The sequence below is a fragment of the Poromitra crassiceps genome (genome assembly GCF_964638095.1).
Source record: "Poromitra crassiceps genome assembly, chromosome: 8".
Taxonomy (NCBI): Eukaryota; Metazoa; Chordata; class Actinopteri; order Beryciformes; family Melamphaidae; genus Poromitra; species Poromitra crassiceps.
The window spans coordinates 51,426,131-51,447,462 of NC_139629.1; the positions used below are offsets into that span (position 1 = coordinate 51,426,131).

At 46.8% G+C, this 21,332-nt stretch overlaps 1 protein-coding gene across 4 annotated transcripts in view; it reads right to left on the reverse strand.

Annotated features, from left to right (window-relative positions):
- The window catches only part of LOC310781422 (IQ motif and SEC7 domain-containing protein 1-like), a gene marked incomplete at its 5' end in the record, with an annotated part of 183,383 nt that overhangs the window by 106,125 nt on the left and 55,926 nt on the right, over positions 1 to 21,332 (reverse strand). Inside the window, one exon of one of the 4 annotated variants that reach the window (XM_083642045.1) lies at positions 3,794 to 3,913. The exons of the other annotated variants lie outside the window; for them this stretch is intronic. Coding sequence (XP_083498171.1) covers positions 3,794 to 3,913 — 120 coding nt within the window. The remainder of the gene's footprint in view (positions 1 to 3,793; positions 3,914 to 21,332) is intronic. 4 annotated transcript variants of the gene reach the window in all.

The window sequence follows — 21,332 nt, forward strand, 5'->3', positions numbered from 1 at the left end:
GTGCAAAAACATCGATATGGGAAATATTGATACAGTATCGATTAGGGGTGGGAATCACCAGATGCAGATGCCCGGTGGCCTGGCATGGCATGGCCTGCACACACACACACAAAAAAAAATCCCAATCCGAATATCGATACAATATCAAAATATCGCGATATATTGCCATATCGATTTTATTGCACAGCCCTAGATCTAAGGGATGCATTTGAGACATGGCATCTATGTAGCACACATGGACACTGAGGTAGAGCCATTAGATCTATGTAGCACACATGGACACTGAGGTAGAGCCATTAGATCTATGTAGCACACATGGACACTGAGGTAGAGCCATTAGATCTATGTAGCACAAATGGACACTGAGGTAGAGTCATTAGATCTATGTAGCACACATGGACACTGAGGTAGAGTCATTAGATCTATGTAGCACACATGGACACTGAGGTAGAGCCATTAGATCTATGTAGCACACATGGACACTGAGGTAGAGCCATTAGATCTATGTAGCACACATGGGCACTGAGGTAGAGCCATTAGATCCATGTAGCACACATGGGCACTGAGGTAGAGCCATTAGATCTATGTAGCACACATGGACACTGAGGTAGAGCCATTAGATCTATGTAGCACACATGGACACTGAGATAGAGCCATTAGATCTATGTAGCACACATGGACACTGAGGTAGAGCCATTAGATCTATGTAGCACACATGGGCACTGAGGTAGAGCCATTAGATCTATGTAGCACACATGGGCACTGAGGTAGAGCCATTAAATCTATATAGCACACATGGACACTGAGGTAGAGCCATTAGATCTACAGTATGTAGCACACATGGACACTGAGGTAGAGCCATTAGATCTATGTAGCACACATGGACACTGAGGTAGAGCCATTAGATGTATGTAGCACACATGGACACTGAGGTAGAGCCATTAGCTCCATGTAGCACACATGGACACTGAGGTAGAGCCATTAGATCTATGTAGCACACATGGACACTGAGGTAGAACCATTAGATCTATGTAGCACACATGGACACTGAGGTAGAACCATTAGATCTATATAGCACACATGGACACTGAGGTAGAGCCATTAGATCTATGTAGCACACATGGACACTGAGGTAGAACCATTAGATCTATGTAGCACACATGGACACTGAGGTAGAGCCATTAGATCTATGTAGCACACATGGACACTGAGGTAGAACCATTAGATCTATATAGCACACATGGACACTGAGGTAGAGCCATTAGATCTACAGTATGTAGCACACATGGACACTGAGGTAGAGCCATTAGATCTATGTAGCACACATGGACACTGAGGTAGAGCCATTAGATGTATGTAGCACACATGGACACTGAGGTAGAGCCATTAGCTCCATGTAGCACACATGCACACTGAGGTAGAGCCATTAGATCTATGTAGCACACATGGACACTGAGGTAGAGCCATTAGATCTATGTAGCACACATGGACACTGAGGTAGAGCCATTAGATCTATGTAGCACACATGGACACTGAGGTAGAGCCATTAGATCTATGTAGCACACATGGACACTGAGGTAGAGCCATTAGATCTATGTAGCACACATGGACACTGAGGTAGAGCCATTAGCTCTATGTAGCACACATGGACACTGAGGTAGAGCCATTAGGCCAGTGAGTGGCAGAGAGGAGCAGATTGCCTGTGAAGGACTCAGCAGAGGCCTGTGAAGGTCTCAGCATAGTCATTAAGCTGATCCTCTGGTATGGTATTAGATCATGACATGACAGGCTAATGTTATGCATCGGCTGCTAAGCACATGTCTGCTAAATGAAACGTGGTCACGTGTGCGGTGTCACACCCTCCGATGCAAAGGGATCACATGATCCACCTTGGTGCACACTACACACACTAAAGCAAAAACTAAATCAAAGTGAAATGCATCTCTGTGGAGGGATACGCTCTCTCTGTGGAGGGATACGCTCTATCTGTGGAGTGATACGTCTCTGAGTGTGGAGTGCTTATTCAGCTAAACAGCTGATGTGAACTGAGGAGAGATGGTGCACAACACAGAATCTGATTTTGATCCATTGTATGATCTCATGTGATAAGGACATGGATTCTCTGCATACGATCGCAGTCCAGATGTTGGTGCACAGACTGCACACGCGCTGACACACGCGCTGACACACGCGCTGACGCCGAAGCAAAAATACAAACCGAAACACAATAAACCAAGTCAGTAAAACAACAACAACAACAAATTGATCTGGATGGAACTTTGGTGCTGCTTTGAAATAAATGACACCTGCTCTTTTCTAAAGAGGCACTGAAGTAGAGACGCACGCGTTCCAAACAGAAAGTGTAGGACTCAAACAACAGCATTCCAAAAATAACAGCCCCAGAGCCAGCCGCATTTTCCACACACACACACACACACACACACACACACACACACACACACACACACACACACACACACACAATTTCCAAATACCACGCACACATGCATTACACTAATCACACACACACACACACACACACACACACACACACACACTTTCCAAATACCACACACACATGCATTACACTAATCACACACACACACACACACACACACACACACACATATTATACTAATCGCACACACACACACACACACACACACACACACACACACACACACACACACACACACACACTTTCCAAATACCACACACACATGCATTACACTAATCACACACACACACACACACACACACACACACACACACACACACACACACACACACACGCACTTTCCAAATACCACACACACATGCATTACACTAATCACACACACACACACACACACACACACACACACACACACTCACACAACACAGCGGGGAGGAAGTCATGTGACCAGTGGGAGCTGTCACACACGCCAGAAATGACTCATTTTTCCCAGGCTGTAAAAACAAAGCTCACATGACTCTGCTGTGATGATGAAGAGTCTCAAATACAAAACACACACACACACACACACACACACACACACACACACACACACACACACACACACACACACACACACACACACACACACGACTCTGCTGTGATGATGACGGCTCTCAGATACAAAACACACATTCTACATTTCTTCCTCCGTTTGTCACAAAACACGTGGCATCATTCTGCCTGCCGACATTTCAGCATAAACACATTCGCACGTAAAAAATGCCTCTTTCCAGCCACCCGGCCAGCCTCCCACAGGAGAGAGAGAGAGAGGGTGTTTACTGAGACAGAGACAGAGACAGAGATGATGAGAGGACTGAGCCCAGCCAGCCTCCCACAGGAGAGAGAGAGGGTGTTTACTGAGACAGAGACAGAGACAGAGGGTGTTTACTGAGACAGAGACAGAGACAGAGACAGAGGGTGTTTACTGAGACAGAGACAGAGACAGAGGGTGTTTACTGAGACAGAGACAGAGGGTGTTTAGTGAGAGCGGGGACAGAGACAGAGACAATGAGAGGACAGAGACAGAGACGATGAGAGGACAGAGACAGAGACAATGAGAGAACAGAGACAGAGACAATGAGAGGACAGAGACAGAGACGATGAGAGGACAGAGACAGAGACGATGAGAGGACAGAGCAAGGTCTGGGTGCCAGATGACTCAGCAAACCCAGTGGAGAGGCAGACACACTGCTGCCTGCGATCACCTACAACAACAGCCCCCCCGAATTCCATCTCCATGAAGGAGAGCGACACCGGACCGGTACCGGCCCCGCGCCACCAGAACCCGCTACTCACATGTCGTAGAGCCGGTAGCCCGCGGCAGAGCCCGGTCTGTTGGCGTGCGGCCCGGGGTCTCGTGTCCGCCGGGGGTCCGTGCTGCTGACCACGGCGCGCCACACGCTGGGTTTGTCCATCCTGTACGCTGCTCAATGGGACCTCGAGTCTACGGGACAGCGTGCGCACACGGGGCTCAGGCTCCTCTCTCCGTCCCGCTCGCACAAACACAGAGCGGCGCGCGTGATGTAACGAGGAGCGCCCAAGCAGGCAGGCGGGCACGGGGGGCACGAGGGGGCGTGTCCTACAGCCCAGGAGCTGCCTGTTTACCCACTGATGAGACGCCTTTGTTTACAGCCTGCTGAGTGACGGGTGGTGCTGCCCGTCCCGAGCAGAGCCACAGGAGCAGAGGAGCAGAGGACAGCACACACAACCTGCAGCCCGGGTGAGTTCACCCCTCAGAAAACACAGAGAAGAATCAGTCTACGCCTCTCTCCACCCTCTTATCTGCTCTCAATAGTACAGTCCGCAGCAAGGCCACGTGATTGGCTCCTCGGTCTCCATAGAAACAGGAGGATGTGTCAGAGGTAGGGCTCATTATCATGCCGTTTCTCTCCCTCCCTCCCTCTCTCCCTCCCTCCCTCTCTCTCCTCTCTCTCCTCTCTCTTCCTTTCTCTCTCTCTCCCTCTGTTTCTCTCTCTTCCTCCATCCCCATTTCTCTCCTTCTCGCGTACACCCGCCACCCCGCCCCTCCATCTTCCTCTCTTGTGGAATCAATGTCTTTCTCTGTGGTGCCTTTCAAAACGGACTAATGAGGCACTGTGCAAGTGGCTCATCAGGTAACGGCTCTTTACAAGGAGGATGGAGAGTGGCTCATCAGGTAAAGACTCTTTACAAGGAGGATGGAGAGTGGCTCATCAGGTAAAGACTCTTTACAAGGAGGATGGATAGTGGCTCATCAGGTAAAGACTCTTAACAAGGAGGATGGAGAGTGGCTCATCAGGTAAAGACTCTTTACAAGGAGGATGGAGAGTGGCTCATCAGGTAAAGACTCTTTACAAGGAGGATGGATAGTGGCTCATCAGGTAAAGACTCTTTACAAGGAGGATGGAGAGTGGCTCATCAGGTAAAGACTCTTTACAAGGAGGATGGATAGTGGCTCATCAGGTAAAGACTCTTAACAAGGAGGATGGAGAGTGGCTCATCAGGTAAAGACTCTTTACAAGGAGGATGGAGAGTGGCTCATCAGGTAAAGACTCTTTACAAGGAGGATGGATAGTGGCTCATCAGGTAAAGACTCTTAACAAGGAGGATGGAGAGTGGCTCATCAGGTAAAGACTCTTTACAAGGAGGATGGAGAGTGGCTCATCAGGTAAAGACTCTTTACAAGGAGGATGGAGAGTGGCTCATCAGGTAAAGACTCTTTACAAGGAGGATGGAGAGTGGCTCATCAGGTAAAGACTCTTTACAAGGAGGATGGAGAGTGGCTCATCAGGTAAAGACTCTTTACAAGGAGGATGGATAGTGGCTCATCAGGTAAAGACTCTTAACAAGGAGGATGGAGAGTGGCTCATCAGGTAAAGACTCTTTACAAGGAGGATGGAGAGTGGCTCATCAGGTAAAGACTCTTTACAAGGAGGATGGAGAGTGGCTCATCAGGTAAAGACTCTTTACAAGGAGGATGGAGAGTGGCTCATCAGGTAAAGACTCTTTACAAGGAGGATGGAGAGTGGCTCATCAGGTAAAGGTTTTTAACAAGGAGGATGGAGAGTGGCTCATCAGGTAAAGGCTCTTTACAAGGAGGATGGAGAGTGGCTCATCAGGTAAAGGCTCTTTACAAGGAGGATGGAGAGTGGCTCATCAGGTAAAGGCTCTTTACAAGGAGGATGGAGAGTGGCTCATCAGGTAAAGACTCTTTACAAGGAGGATGGAGAGTGGCTCATCAGGTAAAGGCTCTTTACAAGGAGGATGGAGAGTGGCTCATCAGGTAAAGACTCTTTACAAGGAGGATGGAGAGTGGCTCATCAGGTAAAGGCTCTTTACAAGGAGGATGGAGAGTGGCTCATCAGGTAAAGGCTCTTTACAAGGAGGATGGAGAATGGCTCATCAGGTAAAGACTCTTTACAAGGAGGATGGAGAGTGGCTCATCAGGTAAAGACTCTTTACAAGGAGGATGGAGAGTGGCTCATCAGGTAAAGGCTCTTTACAAGGAGGATGGAGAGTGGCTCATCAGGTAAAGACTCTTTACAAGGAGGATGGAGAGTGGCTCATCAAGTAAAGACTCTTTACAAGGAGGATGGAGAGTGGCTCATCAGGTAAAGACTCTTTACAAGGAGGATGGAGAGTGGCTCATCAGGTAAAGACTCTTTACAAGGAGGATGGAGAGTGGCTCATCAGGTAAAGACTCTTTACAAGGAGGATGGAGAGTGGGCAAATGCTCTGGTTAACCATGTCTGGAGATAGAGGAGATCGGGCAAGAGAACATAATGAGTGGGAAGACAGGTACTTTGGTCAAACGAGTGTCGGGAAAGGGAGTCTTTTACAAGTGCTGTTCTACACAACGCTTTACATAATAATGTGAGGGTGTTGAATACATTCTATGTGGCTTGCACAGGCATTGCATCATGTAGGACTGATGTATAAACCCTAGAAGAAGGACTGATGTAGAAACCCTAGAAGAAGGACTGATGTTTAAACCCTAGAAGGACTGATGTATAAACCCTAGAAGAAGGACTGATGTATAAACCCTAGAAGAAGGACTGATGTATAAACCCTAGAAGAAGGACTGATGTATAAACCCTAGAAGGACTGATGTATAAACCCTAGAAGAAGGACTGATGTATAAACCCTAGAAGAAGGACTGATGTATAAACCCTAGAAGGACTGATGTATAAACCCTATAAGAAGGACTGATGTATAAACCCTATAAGAAGGACTAGTGTATAAACCCTAGAAGAAGGACTGATGTATAAACCCTAGAAGAAGGACTGATGTATAAACCCTAGAAGAAGGACTGATGTATAAACCCTAGAAGAAGGACTGATGTATAAACCCTAGAAGGACTGATGTATAAACCCTAGAAGAAGGACTGATGTATAAACCATAGAAGAAGGACTGATGTATAAACCCTAGAAGAAGGACTGATGTATAAACCCTAGAAGAAGGACTGATGTATAAACCCTAGAAGGACTGATGTATAAACCCTAGAAGAAGGACTGATGTATAAACCCTAGAAGGACTGATGTATAAACCCTAGACGGACTGATGTATAAACCCTAGAAGAAGGACTGATGTATAAACCATAGAAGAAGGACTGATGTATAAACCCTAGAAGAAGGACTGATGTATAAACCCTAGAAGAAGGACTGATGTATAAACCCTAGAAGGACTGATGTATAAACCCTATAAGAAGGACTGATGTATAAACCCTAGAAGAAGGACTGATGTATACACCCTAGAAGAAGGACTGATGTATAAACCCTAGAAGGACTGATGTATAAACCCTAGAAGGACTGATGTATAAACCCTAGAAGGACTGATGTATAAACCCTAGAAGAAGGACTGATGTATAAACCCTAGAAGAAGGACTGATGTATAAACCCTAGAAGAAGGACTGATTTATAAACCCTAGAAGGACTGATGTATAAACCCTAGAAGAAGGACTGATGTATAAACCCTAGAAGGACTGATGTATAAACCCTAGAAGAAGGACTGATGTATAAACCCTAGAAGGACTGATGTATAAACCCTAGAAGGACTGATGTATAAACCCTAGAAGGACTGATGTATAAACCCTAGAAGAAGGACTGATGTATAAACCCTAGAAGAAGGACTGATGTATAAACCCTAGAAGAAGGACTGATGTATAAACCCTAGAAGGACTGATGTATAAACCCTAGAAGAAGGACTGATGTATAAACCATAGAAGGACTGATGTATAAACCCTAGAAGAAGGACTGATGTATAAACCCTAGAAGGACTGATGTATAAACCCTAGAAGAAGGACTGATGTATAAACCCTAGAAGGACTGATGTATAAACCCTAGAAGGACTGATGTATAAACCCTAGAAGAAGGACTGATGTATAAACCCTAGAAGAAGGACTGATGTATAAACCCTAGAAGGACTGATGTATAAACCCTAGAAGAAGGACTGATGTATAAACCCTAGAAGGACTGATGTATAAACCCTAGAAGAAGGACTGATGTATAAACCCTAGAAGGACTGATGTATAAACCCTAGAAGGACTGATGTATAAACCCTAGAAGAAGGACTGATGTATAAACCCTAGAAGAAGGACGGATGTATAAACCCTAGAAGGACTGATGTATAAACCCTAGAAGAAGGACTGATGTATAAACCCTAGAAGGACTGATGTATAAACCCTAGAAGAAGGACTGATGTATAAACCCTAGAAGAAGGACTGATGTATAAACCCTAGAAGAAGGACTGATGTATAAACCCTAGAAGGACTGATGTATAAACCCTAGAAGAAGGACTGATGTAGAAACCCTAGAAGAAGGACTGATGTATAAACCATAGAAGAAGGACTAATGTATAAACCCTAGAAGAAGGACTGATGTATAAACCCTAGAAGAAGGACTGATGTAGAAACCCTATAAGAAGGACTGCAGAGACCCGGGGTCAATTCCCGGTAGCGGTGCTTCTGCCTGCTCAGACGTTCCTACAGGTACATACAGGTACATACAGGTACATACAGGTACATACAGGTACATACAGATTATGAGTCCAGGTCGCTGCACTAGTGGGGCACCCGTCTGGGAGGAGGGGAACTGGGGGAATTAGCGTGATCCCCTTAACTCATTCATGGCCAGTTTAGGACTGCCAATATTTAGCACAGGCCAAAGATTTTCATAATTGTTGGTCATCTTTCAAGACCCACAGTAAATTATCTATTAGCACCAAAGTGATTTGCAATACCTCAAAATGAAGATGTACGTCTCTGGGTTCACCAGGAAAAAAAAAGTGAGCTTTTAGCATGTTCTGTACTCTACTTATAGCCATTTATATACACCCTGTTTTCACCAAAAAGGTCTCTCTGAGAAGAGAAATTGCAGAAAATGGCATTTTTGTAAAGCACACAATCTCAGGCAGAACTCGCTCTCAATTCTTTTATTTTGAACTGTATTGACATCAGACATGTAAATATTATTCGTTATGACACAAATGACAAAAAAAAAATATATATATATATATATATATATATATATATATATATATATATATATATATATACATGAAGTGCTTTTTTTACATTCAACAATACAGTTTACTCAGTGTGAGTGAGTGTGATCATAGAATAGAACGCAGAGATCAGTGTAGTCTCTCTCTCTCACACACACACACACACACACACACACACACACACTCCTTACCGCGAGATCATCCGGGTCCTGTCGCATTGGAGTCCAGTCTTCCTCGCCCTCGACAGGAAAGTGGCCGTGCTGCTTGGCTCTGTGTGAAAGCCATTTCTTTGAGGCTAGGGACCTGATAACATGTCACAGGCTGGGGAAGTCTTTGAACTACGCGCTGCACTAATAAAAACAAAAACACGTCAAACACGTCATTGGCCCTGAGGGCTATTCCTGATAACATGTCAAAGACGTCTTTGGCCATGAATGAGTTAATGCGCTACTGTATGTCCTGCCGGTGAAGCACCTGTCAGGTGAAAAGAAGCGGCTGGTGACTGCACATGTATCGGAGGAAGCATGTGCTAGTCTATGGCTCTCCCCAGATTGGCAGAGGGAGGTTAGGGATGGCAATAACATTATCATCATATTTTAATTGAGCCCATATTGTTTAAGTTAATGTAAATTTATTATCTTTAACGTCATAGTAAATTTCACGTTTTTGCATGTCAAGTGGACAAAGGGGGGCACTTCAAGGGGCACCACACTGTGTTCATCTGGAAAGGAAGTGTTCACCTGCAGGTGGCAAATCACAGCAAATCAGAGACATCACAGTACACACAGTATAAACAGTGTTCACTGTGACATCACAGTGAACACACAGTATAAACAGTGTGCACTGTGACATCCCAGTGAACACAGTATAAACAGTGTGCACTGTGACATCACAGTGAACACACAGTATAAACAGTGTGCACTGAGACATCACAGTGAACACAGTATAAACAGTGTGCACTGTGACATCACAGTGAACACACCGTATAAACAGTGTGCACTGTGACATCACAGTGCACACAGTATAAACAGTGTGCACTGTGACATCACAGTGAACACACAGTATAAACAGTGTGCACTGAGACATCACAGTGAACACACAGTATAAACAGTGTGCACTGTGACATCACAGTGCACACAGTATAAACAGTGTGCACTGTGACATCACAGTGTGCACTGTGACATCCCAGTGAACACAGTATAAACAGTGTGCACTGTGACATCACAGTGAACACACAGTATAAACAGTGTGCACTGAGACATCACAGTGAACACAGTATAAACAGTGTGCACTGTGACATCACAGTGAACACACAGTATAAACAGTGTGCACTGTGACATCACAGTGAACACACAGTATAAACAGTGTGCACTGAGACATCCCAGTGAACACAGTATAAACAGTGTGCACTGTGACATCACAGTGAACACACAGTATAAACAGTGTGCACTGAGACATCACAGTGAACACAGTATAAACAGTGTGCACTGTGACATCACAGTGAACACACAGTATAAACAGTGTGCACTGTGACATCACAGTGCACACAGTATAAACAGTGTGCACTGCGACATCACAGTGAACACAATATAAACAGTGTGCACTGTGACATCACAGTGAACACAACAGTGTGCACTGTGACATCACAGTGAACACAACAGTGTGCACTAGGGCTGTGAATCTTCACTGGCCTCATGATTCGATTACGATTCAGAGGGCTACGATTCGATTATAAAACGATTATCGATGCATCTCGATGCATCTTAACTTAACGATGCTACTTTTAAAATAAAAGTGCATTTGGAATTGCATTGTATTATGATCCATAATTAAAATAAACAAATGTATGTACTTCCATTATATTTTATTCGATTATTATTATTTTTTTAATAAATCGATTTTTGACATTTGTGAATCGATGCAGAATCGTGCACGTCCGCATCGCGATGCATCTTATAATCGATTATTTTTGACACCCTTAGTGTGCACTGAGGCTTGTCCAGATTCCACTGGAGAGCCGAAGAGCCTCTATAAAGAAATGGATGTTGCTTGTTGACATCCATCACCTGGTAACGGCCTCCCAAGCAGCAAGGCAGGCAGGCAGGTGTCTATGGAGATGGCCTCTCATCAGGCCTGTTTCCATCCAGAGCTGAGGGAGGCCATCAGAGGCTGTGAGCAGCACAACCTGGACTACCTCCACCCCCACCACACACAAACCCTGGGCCCACGGCTCACAATCTCCAGGGGAGGATGTGTTTCATTCTGAGCAGACTCCATGGCACAAAGTACTGTCAACATAGTGAAAGTGAAAGCCAAGGTGACTAGGACAGTTTTGTCTTGTGTGCACTGAACTGGTGCAGTGGTGGACTTCACTGTATACGTGTGTCATCAGAGTGCATGGTGTGCTGTTTCCTGCAGCTCTGACATGCGTGTCCTTTGTGTGCTACAGTTTCTCTCCAATGTATACAGCTGTATACACACACAACATGGAACTATGCACATCATTCTGAAAACTTGAAGCTCATGTATCAACAACATGACTCCAAACTGCTCAACTCTAAGCACATTGTTCTCACTCAAATATTCTAAATCACATGTTTGCAAAACTTTGAAGCACAAATTGCATCATTTAGCACAGTTTGTTCAGCTGGAAACCACTGGCCTTCAAAATGCAACATCCTGATTACCAACTGGTCTCACTCAACTGGTCTGACTCAACTGGTCTCACTCAACTGGTCTCACTCAACTGGTCTGACTCAACTGGTCTCACTCAACTGGTCTGACTCAACTGGTCTCACTCAACTGGTCTCCCTCAACTGGTCTGACTCAACTGGTCTCACTCAACTGGTCTCACTCAACTGGTCTCACTCAACTGGTCTCACTCAACTGGTCTGACTCAACTGGTCTCACTCAACTGGTCTCACTCAACTGGTCTCACTCAACTGGTCTCACTCAACTGGTCTCACTCAACTGGTCTGACTCAACTGGTCTCACTCAACTGGTCTCACTCAACTGGTCTCACTCAACTGGTCTCACTCAACTGGTCTGACTCATGTCTCTGTGCAAACTGAACTGGAAACACACTTCTATCATGTGTCCAGAGTATAAAAGAGAGAGGATGCAGAGTGATCTGTTTCATTGCATTTTGCATTTTGTTTTTTTCAGTCATTTGGTATTGTAGTAAAAAATATATATAATTTCCTTTGTTATCTTTTTGTATCTGTGCACACATTTATCATTAGAGTACAGTACAGTACAGTACATCCCCAGAAAGACAGTCTAAACATTTTCTTTGTAGTGTTTCTCCGTGTACTTATCTGTGAAATGACTGAGTTGTGCCAAATGTCATGCAACTTGACATAGCGCCACCTAATGGCAATACAAAAAGCAGTTAAAAAACTGTAACCCCCCCCCCCCCCCCCCCCGCAAACACGTGTGTGTGTGTGTATGCACGCGCGCGCGCGTGTGTGTGTGTGTGTGTGTGTGTGTGTGTGTGTGTGTGTGTGCGCTCGTATAGTGGAAAACCCTGTGGCATAATTGTAAACTCATCAGTCCTGCATGGGACTTTAATATCATCCACCTACAGCTCAGAGACAGGTGGGAAACTCAGCTGCTCTGCTCCACAGCTCCTTCATCAACTGCTTCTCTCTGTGTTCCAGCAAAGTAAATGCTTAGAATAGACCAGGATTGGTAGGCTCCTGTTCTCCCCAGTAGTGTGGGAGTGGGGAGTGGGGAGTGGGGAGTAGGGAGTGGGGGGCTCTGAGTGGGTCAGGGTGTGATCTATTTCATTCCAGATGCCCGCTGAGAGTGTATCAGCGAGCACAGGGCAGCAGAGTGTTAGTAGTCCGGGCACACGCACACAGACTGAGGGGCAGAGCGGTGAGCAAGGCGCTCTGTCAAATTGACAAATATCCTCACAATCACGACGTCGGCAATACGCTTTTCAATTCAACACACAAACACAGGCCTTGATACCTCACATGCACAGCTCCCACACTCACTCTCACACACACACACACACGCACGTACGCACATGCATCCACACACACAAGCACGCGCACACGCATGCACGCACACGCACACACACACACACACATGCACGCGCGCGCACACACACACACGCACATGCATCCACACGCACAAGCACGCAGACACACACATGCGCGCATGCGCACGCACACACACACACATGCACGCACACACACAGACACCAACATTAGGCTGTGTGAAAAAGAGGAACCCTTTGAAAATGATTTTTCCCCTCACCAAAATGTTGCCTACATTTGGAGCGCTATTTAGCTACCTTCCTGACAAGCTAGCATGACATGGTTTGTGCCACGCGATGCGTTAGGTCTTCTAGTTTCATATGATACCATTATGCTATGGAACTTCACTCTGGCTTTAAAACTGAGCCCGCGTAACAGCCTCTGAAAGTAGATTTTCAAAATCATTATCATTTCCTGAATATCGCAATATTTCCGAAGATCGGCCCAAGCCTAACTCCTCAGGGTGTAAAAACTGTTGTCTGTGGCGGACCACCAGGCGGACCACCAGGCGGAGCCCCGCGGACCACAGTTTGGGAACCAATATGCTCGTCTCCAACTCTCACCAGATCAGCAGAGGGGGTGAAGCAATGACCGGGACACCCTAGCAGGGAATTGGCCAATTACAATAGGCCCTTTTCGCAGCAGCAATTTTGAGTGTCAACGCAGTGTAAACACAGGTGTAACAAATAACATTAATGAGGGCCCTGGCACTGGAACACTAAATAAGAGTTGAACTATCATTCATGTGAATTGGTTATGCCTGTTTGGCCTGCTTTGAGACCTCAAAATGGCTGCTGTGAAAAAGGCCTATTGGAGGAAAACAGGGGGGGGCGGTCAGAAAAAGCGTGATCAAAAACAAAACAAAAAAACAAGAGCGCTTGTTGTTTGTTGTGGCCTTTCACATGTCCAACTGCACACTCTGGCCTCCTGGTGGCAACCTCCCAACACGCTCCTCTGTCACCATATGGCCCCTCTTCACCCAGCTGCTCCTGCTATATGATGCTGCTCATGAGCCCATAGGAGCAGGACTCTGTGCAGCCGGCTAGTGCGCTGTGCAGAGGGATGCACAGATACGCAGACAGGAACACATGATGGCTTTCACTTTCACAGGAAGTGCATTAGGGCTGTGAATCTTCACTGGCCTCACGATTCGATTCGATTACGATTCATCTGTCATAGATTCGATTCGATTCCACGAAGCATCACGATGCATCTCGATACAGCTCAAAGTATCGCAGCTCCAAGTATCAAATCCTAAATTTTCTGTATTATTACTGCACATGGCTACTTTTTCATCAATTAATACAAGCAGTCAGATAAATATCAAGTCTCTTTTTTACTTAGAAAGTGCTTTAAAATCTGAATGTCAACAGAAATTTAAACATAAACGATTCAACGATTCATCTGTCAATGATTCGATTCGATTCGATTCACACGTCCGCATCGCGATGCATCGATTATACGATTAATTTTGACACCCCTAAAGTGCATACTGACGAGCTGCAGCCTAATTAGCTGGTGCTTGCTTGCTTGAAGGAGCCTATCTTAATTTGTGTCCTAAACAGCTGAAAAACACCAGAAGGACTAAGCTGGAGCTGGAGCTGGAGCTGGCTGAGAAGCATTCAAGCTGTTTTGCTAAAAGGCTAATATTCCAGTTTATGTGCTAGAAATTTGTGAGCTGAAAGAAGGTAAAAAAAACAACGATCAATTGACAGAGTCAAGACTTGTTCAACCTGAATTGAAAATGACAATTCCAAATTAATTCATTTGTGTCCTAAACAGCTGACAAACACCAGAAGGGCTATGCTGGAGCTGGAGCTGGCTGGGAAGCATTCAAGCTGTTTTGCTAAAGGATAATATTCCAGTTTATGTGCTAGAAATTTGTGAGCTAAAAGAAGGTAAAAAAAACAACGATCAATTGACAAAGTCAAGACTTGTTCAACCCGAATTGAAAATGACAATTCCAAATGATAATTCTACATGGACAGACTTCAAAATGTCATGACACAGCCTGTTTCTAGCTGAATCGTCTGTCCGTCTCGGGTGAGCTGTCCCTGGCTGATATGAAGTTAGATACCAGAGAAACAACAGCTGCGGGCCACAAAACAGACTAGAGCTTCTCCAAACTGACGCAGCCCTTTATTCCCTTCAACGCTCTCGCTATGTCTCATCTTCCTTCCTCCAGCCTAGATCTTACATCTCTATGTCTCATCTTTCTTCCTCCAGCCTAGATCTAACATCTCTATGTCTCATCATCCTTCCTCCAGACTAGATCTTACATCTCTATGTCTCATCATCCTTCCTCCAGCCTAGATCTAACATCTCTATGTCTCATCTTTCTTCCTCCAGCCTAGATCTTACATCTCTATGTCTCATCTTTCTTCCTCCAGCCTAGATCTTACATCTCTATGTCTCATCATCCTTCCTCCAGCCTAGATCTAACATCTCTATGTCTCATCTTCCTTCCTCCAGCCTAGATCTTACATCTCTATGTCTCATCATCCTTCCTCCAGCCTAGATCTTACATCTCTATGTCTCATCTTTCTTCCTCCAGCCTAGATCTTAGATCTCTATGTCTCATCATCCTTCCTCCAGCCTAGATCTCACATCTCTATGTCTCATCATCCTTCCTCCAGCCTAGATCTTACATCTCTATGTCTCATCGTCCTTCCTCCAGCCTAGATCTCACATCTCTATGTCTCACCATCCTTCCTCCAGCCTAGATCTCACATCTCTATGTCTCATCGTCCTTCCTCCAGCCTAGATCTCACATCTCTATGTCTCATCGTCCTTCCTACACCTTAGATCTCACATCTCTATGTCTCATCATCCTTCCTCCAGCCTAGATCTTACATCTCTATGTCTCATCTTCCTTCCTCCAGCCTAGATCTCACATCTCTATGTCTCATCGTCCTTCCTACACCTTAGATCTCACATCTCTATGTCTCATCATCCTTCCTCCAGCCTAGATCTTACATCTCTATGTCTCATCATCCTTCCTCCAGCCTAGATCTTACATCTCTATGTCTCATCGTCCTTCCTCCAGCCTAGATCTTACATCTCTATGTCTCATCGTCCTTCCTCCAGCCTAGATCTTACATCTCTATGTCTCATCGTCCTTCCTACACCTTAGATCTCACATCTCTATGTCTCATCGTCCTTCCTCCAGCCTAGATCTTACATCTCTATGTCTCATCGTCCTTCCTCCAGCCTAGATCTTACATCTCTATGTCTCATCATCCTTCCTCCAGCCTAGATCTTACATCTCTATGTCTCATCTTCCTTCCTCCAGCCTAGATCGTACATCTCTATGTCTCATCGTCCTTCCTCCAGCCTAGATCTTACATCTCTATGTCTCATCGTCCTTCCTCCAGCCTAGATCTTACATCTCTATGTCTCATCGTCCTTCCTCCAGCCTAGATCTTACATCTCTATGTCTCATCGTCCTTCCTCCAGCCTAGATCTTACATCTCTATGTCTCATCGTCCTTCCTCCAGCCTAGATCTTACATCTCTATGTCTCATCATCCTTCCTCCAGCCTAGATCTTACATCTCTATGTCTCATCGTCCTTCCTCCACCTTAGATCTCACAGAGGCTTTGGTGATACTTCTGCATTGCTTTGTGTTCCTCTAGTCTGCACAATCTGTGGGAAGTACTGATGGATCTGTCTGTGCAGCAGGGATCGTTTTGTCCTCAGATGAGCTGCACTGCGGGGGTCCTGTCTCCCCTCAATGGATTTGGCACCCACTTAAAACAAGAGAGAGAGAGAGAGGGAGAGAGAGAGAGAGAGAGAGAGAGAGAGAAAGAGAGAGAGAACATTTGCCGCAGCACTAAGAGCTGAGAACCACAAGATGGCAGTGCATCACCTCTTCCACGTTAATGATGGCACACTCTGAGACGATCAATACCATTGGCGAGAGAAGGGAAACATTTCCCCTGTGGAGGGTTAAGGTTAGGCCACATGTGACAGAGTCCTATTGAGGTAAACGCACATGTGGAGGGTTAAGGTTAGGCCACATGTGACAGAGTCCTATTGAGGTAAACGCACATGTGGAGGGTTAAGGTTAGGCCACATGTGACAGGTGCTATTGAGGTAAACGCACATGTGGAGGGTTAAGGTTAGGCCACATGTGACAGGTGCTATTGAGGTAAACGCACATGTGGAGGGTTAAGGTTAGGCCACATGTGACAGAGTCCTATTGAGGTAAACGCACATGTGGAAGGCTTCATTTGCCAAATACAGATAGCAACAGTCAGTTCCATTAACCCTGGCCTGCACTCCAGGATTCCAGGAAAAGAGCTAAACTGGGAGATTGTTTATAGGAAACTGCTAATAACTCAACAACTACTAACAAGCTAATATTCTCAAAGGTGCAAGTGAACAGGTGCTCAATATGTGCTTTGTCAATACAAGAAGACGGGTCCAATCAAGAAGGCTAATTGCCCTGTCAATCACTTCAGCCTCGTTAAGACACACTACAGCATGTTCTGTATTCAACAACCTGCTGTGGTTGAAAATACATAAATACACCTATTGTTCCACAAAAACATTTTTCTAACCACCGCAATTAGTGTCAACAACAGGAAAAATGGAAACCCCCCGAGGGATAGCGACCTCTCCACTCTATTCAGGAAGTGAGAGGTGTGCAGGTTTGATTCGTTTCCCCCCCTACTGTTTTTGCTCATAACAACACAGCCCCGCGTCTCTCTGTGCTCGTGCTGTACTGCCTGGCAGAGGGCCCGGCGTCTCTCTGTGCTCGTGCTGTACTGCCTGGCAGAGGGCCCCGCGTCTCTCTGTGCTCGTGCTGTACTGCCTGGCAGAGGGCCCCGCGTCTCTCTGTGCTCGTGCTGTACTGCCTGGCAGAGGGCCCCGTGTCTCTCTGTGCTCGTGCTGTACTGCCTGGCAGAGGGCCCCGCGTTTCTCTGTGCTCGTGCTGTACTGCCTGGCAGAGGGCCCCGCATCTCTCTGTGCTCGTGCTGTACTGCCTGGCAGAGGGCCCGGCGTCTCTCTGTGCTCGTGCTGTACTGCCTGGCAGAGGGCCCCGCGTCTCTCTGTGCTCGTGCTGTACTGCCTGGCAGAGGGCCCCACGTCTCTCTGTGCTCGTGCTGTACTGCCTGGCAGAGGGCCCCGTGTCTCTCTGTGCTCGTGCTGTACTGCCTGGCAGAGGGCCCCGCGTCTCTCTGTGCTCGTGCTGTACTGCCTGGCAGAGGGCCCCACGTCTCTCTGTGCTCGTGCTGTACTGCCTGGCAGAGGGCCCCGCGTCTCTCTGTGCTCGTGCTGTACTGCCTGGCAGAGGGCCCCACGTCTCTCTGTGCTCGTGCTGTACTGCCTGGCAGAGGGCCCCACGTCTCTCTGTGCTCGTGCTGTACTGCCTGGCAGAGGGCCCCACGTCTCTCTGTGCTCGTGCTGTACTGCCTGGCAGAGGGCCCCACGTCTCTCTGTGCTCGTGCTGTACTGCCTGGCAGAGGGCCCCACGTCTCTCTGTGCTCGTGCTGTACTGCCTGGCAGAGGGCCCCACGTCTCTCTGTGCTCGTGCTGTACTGCCTGGCAGAGGGCCTGGCGTCTCTCTGTGCTCATGCTGTACTGCCTGGCAAAGGGCCCCACGTCTCTCTGTGCTCGTGCTGTACTGCCTGGCAGAGGGCCCCACGTCTCTCTGTGCTCGTGCTGTACTGCCTGGCAGAGGGCCCCACGTCTCTCTGTGCTCGTGCTGTACTGCCTGGCAGAGGGCCTGGCGTCTCTCTGTGCTCGTGCTGTACTGCCTGGCAGAGGGCCCCGCGTCTCTCTGTGCTCGTGCTGTACTGCCTGGCAGAGGGCCCCGCGTCTCTCTGTGCTCGTGCTGTACTGCCTGGCAGAGGGCCCGTAGTGCTGTTGTGTAAAGGCTCAGTGGCAGGCAGCCTGAGGGCTTGGGAGACAGAAGAGAGGCAGGCTTCTCATGCCGGACCGCCACACAAACAACTGTCTCTGTCTGCACACATGCCCCCTAGCTGTGACGTGCAGCCAAAGATATTCCCCAACACCCCACAGGCCATTGCTGCTGCTGCTGCTGCTGTCAAAGTTGACGTTGGTTATACTGATGATGTTCGCTTCTTTCTTTTTTTTTTGTATGTTTATACATTTTTTAGTTATCAGAGGGGCAAACAGTCAGTGAAGAATGTGATAACAAATAATATGCCCTCCATCCCCAGTCACCCACAACACAACACACACAATCTCCACAAAAATAATAACAGCTAAACATAAAACCAAACACACAAACAAAAACAACACACGCACAGAGCATCTACAGTAGGCAGAAGGTTAACACTGTAAAAAAGAAAAAAAGAAAAGAAAAAGTACAGCAGGGGTATGCAGACACAATAAATAGATAAAGGCCCTCCACATGTCATATGTCAGACCATGCCAGTCCGCAGAGACCCATGTTCGCTTCTTGACATTGTGTATCGAGAGGTTGAAGTATTAGGAATTCTCAGTACATCGCAGGGAAACTGGCGCGAGGCCAATAGGGTGAATTTAGTGTGAAATATTCCATCAATATGCATAATCACATTTTGCATCTACATGGAAATGGTTTGAGACGCTACGCGCTCAGGTACCGCCGCCCTCTTCAGGTGTCGCGCGTGTGTTTATTAGGGCTCACTATATGATTGGAAAATAAGATCTTCCACGCGTGCAATCTAATCCCTCTGTTATAAGATGCACTTTCTGCCTCTCCCCCCGCGAGGGTATTCACCCCCCCCCCCGCCCCCATCAGACAAACAGATCCTACACGCATCTCCCTAACATCTCATCACACATCATAACACAGAGACATCCCACTTCACCAGCGGCGAGGCCTTCAAAGCAGCTGTGAACAAGCTATCATGCTCTCCAGTCTGATTTCCTGCTCCTCCACCATGCTCCTCCTCACCTCAACCCTCCCTCCGCTCCGTCTGAGTTGCTCCTGCCTGCTGCTATCAGATGGGCAGATATATCTGAAGTGCTTGGAGGCGCTTTTTTCTTGCTGGAAATGACTGTGGAGTGGAACTGATGAGACGATAAGTTGTGTGTGTGAGTCGGCGTCGCACAATATCGCTAATCTCCAACTATATCCAATTTAGCAGGAAACGTACTGTAGGGAGAGGGAGTGGGAGTGGGAGTGGGAGTGGGAGTGGGAGTGGGAGTGGGAGTGGGGAGGGGAAGGAAAGGATGACATGTTACAATAGCTTTCATAAGGCTTGTGATGCATGGGGTGTGACACCTTTCCAAGATCAGATTGATGTCACACATGGTCTCGTCTTAGAATAGAACACCTGTGCCCTGTCACCAGACACCTGGGTATCTTCTCAGTATTGCTGAAGAGATGCATCCACTATTTTGCGCTTGGACAACCTTGCTTAAAAAGAAGGTAAATCCTGTAAAAATAAAGATAAAAGGATAAAAAAAAAATTGTCCTATGATCGCGCTGGCAGATTTCAAACGCTTTTCTTATTCCATCTGCTGGGGGAAAGGGAAAGAAAATAAAGTCATATTTCAGGAGTCAGGACATGCATGCGCCATGTCTTTAGCGGGGCTGCTATCCATGATGAGCACATCATAGATACTGTCATGGCCGATAACTGCGGGGGCTAGCTAGCTGTGATTTAGCGTCTTAGGGTTGCAGCTGCTAGGCCCGGGATGAAGTGTTCTGCTCAGTGTAATGTTGTTTATGACGTGTCGGGGGAACATCGTGCTTATTATGACAAATGAGCCAGTCAAGGTAATCTCATGGCTCTCCACTGACTCACACGTCACGCCTCTCAGTGGCGACACTGTGAAAAAGGTCAACACAGCCACAGAACAAACCGAGAATTATCTCAAGTAAACAAATGGTCGGGTAAAGGTCTTCACAAGTAGCCGCACTGGCAGACCTTGAACAATGTCACATCAAAAGGTGGAAGAGCTTGTCCACGTAGATACGAGACACGGACTACATTTTGTTTTTACATCATTTCCCTCTTTACACAGCCAGTGTTTATTCAGGTTGACGCTCACCACTCCTCATTGTATGTTGTCTTTGTACTTAGTCAATTCCCCCTACTGTCCCGGTCGTTGCTCCACCCCCTCTGCCGATCCGGGGAGAGCCGTAGACTAGCACACGCTTCCTCCGACACACAGGTGCCAGCCGCTTCCTTTCACCCGACAGCGAGGAGTTTCACACGCAGGACGCAGTGCGTGGGAGGATCACGCTATTCCCCCCCAGTTCCCCTCCCCCCAAACACCCTGAACAAACCAGAGGAGGAGGCACTAGACCAGGACCCATACCCCACCGGCTTCCCACCCACAGACACG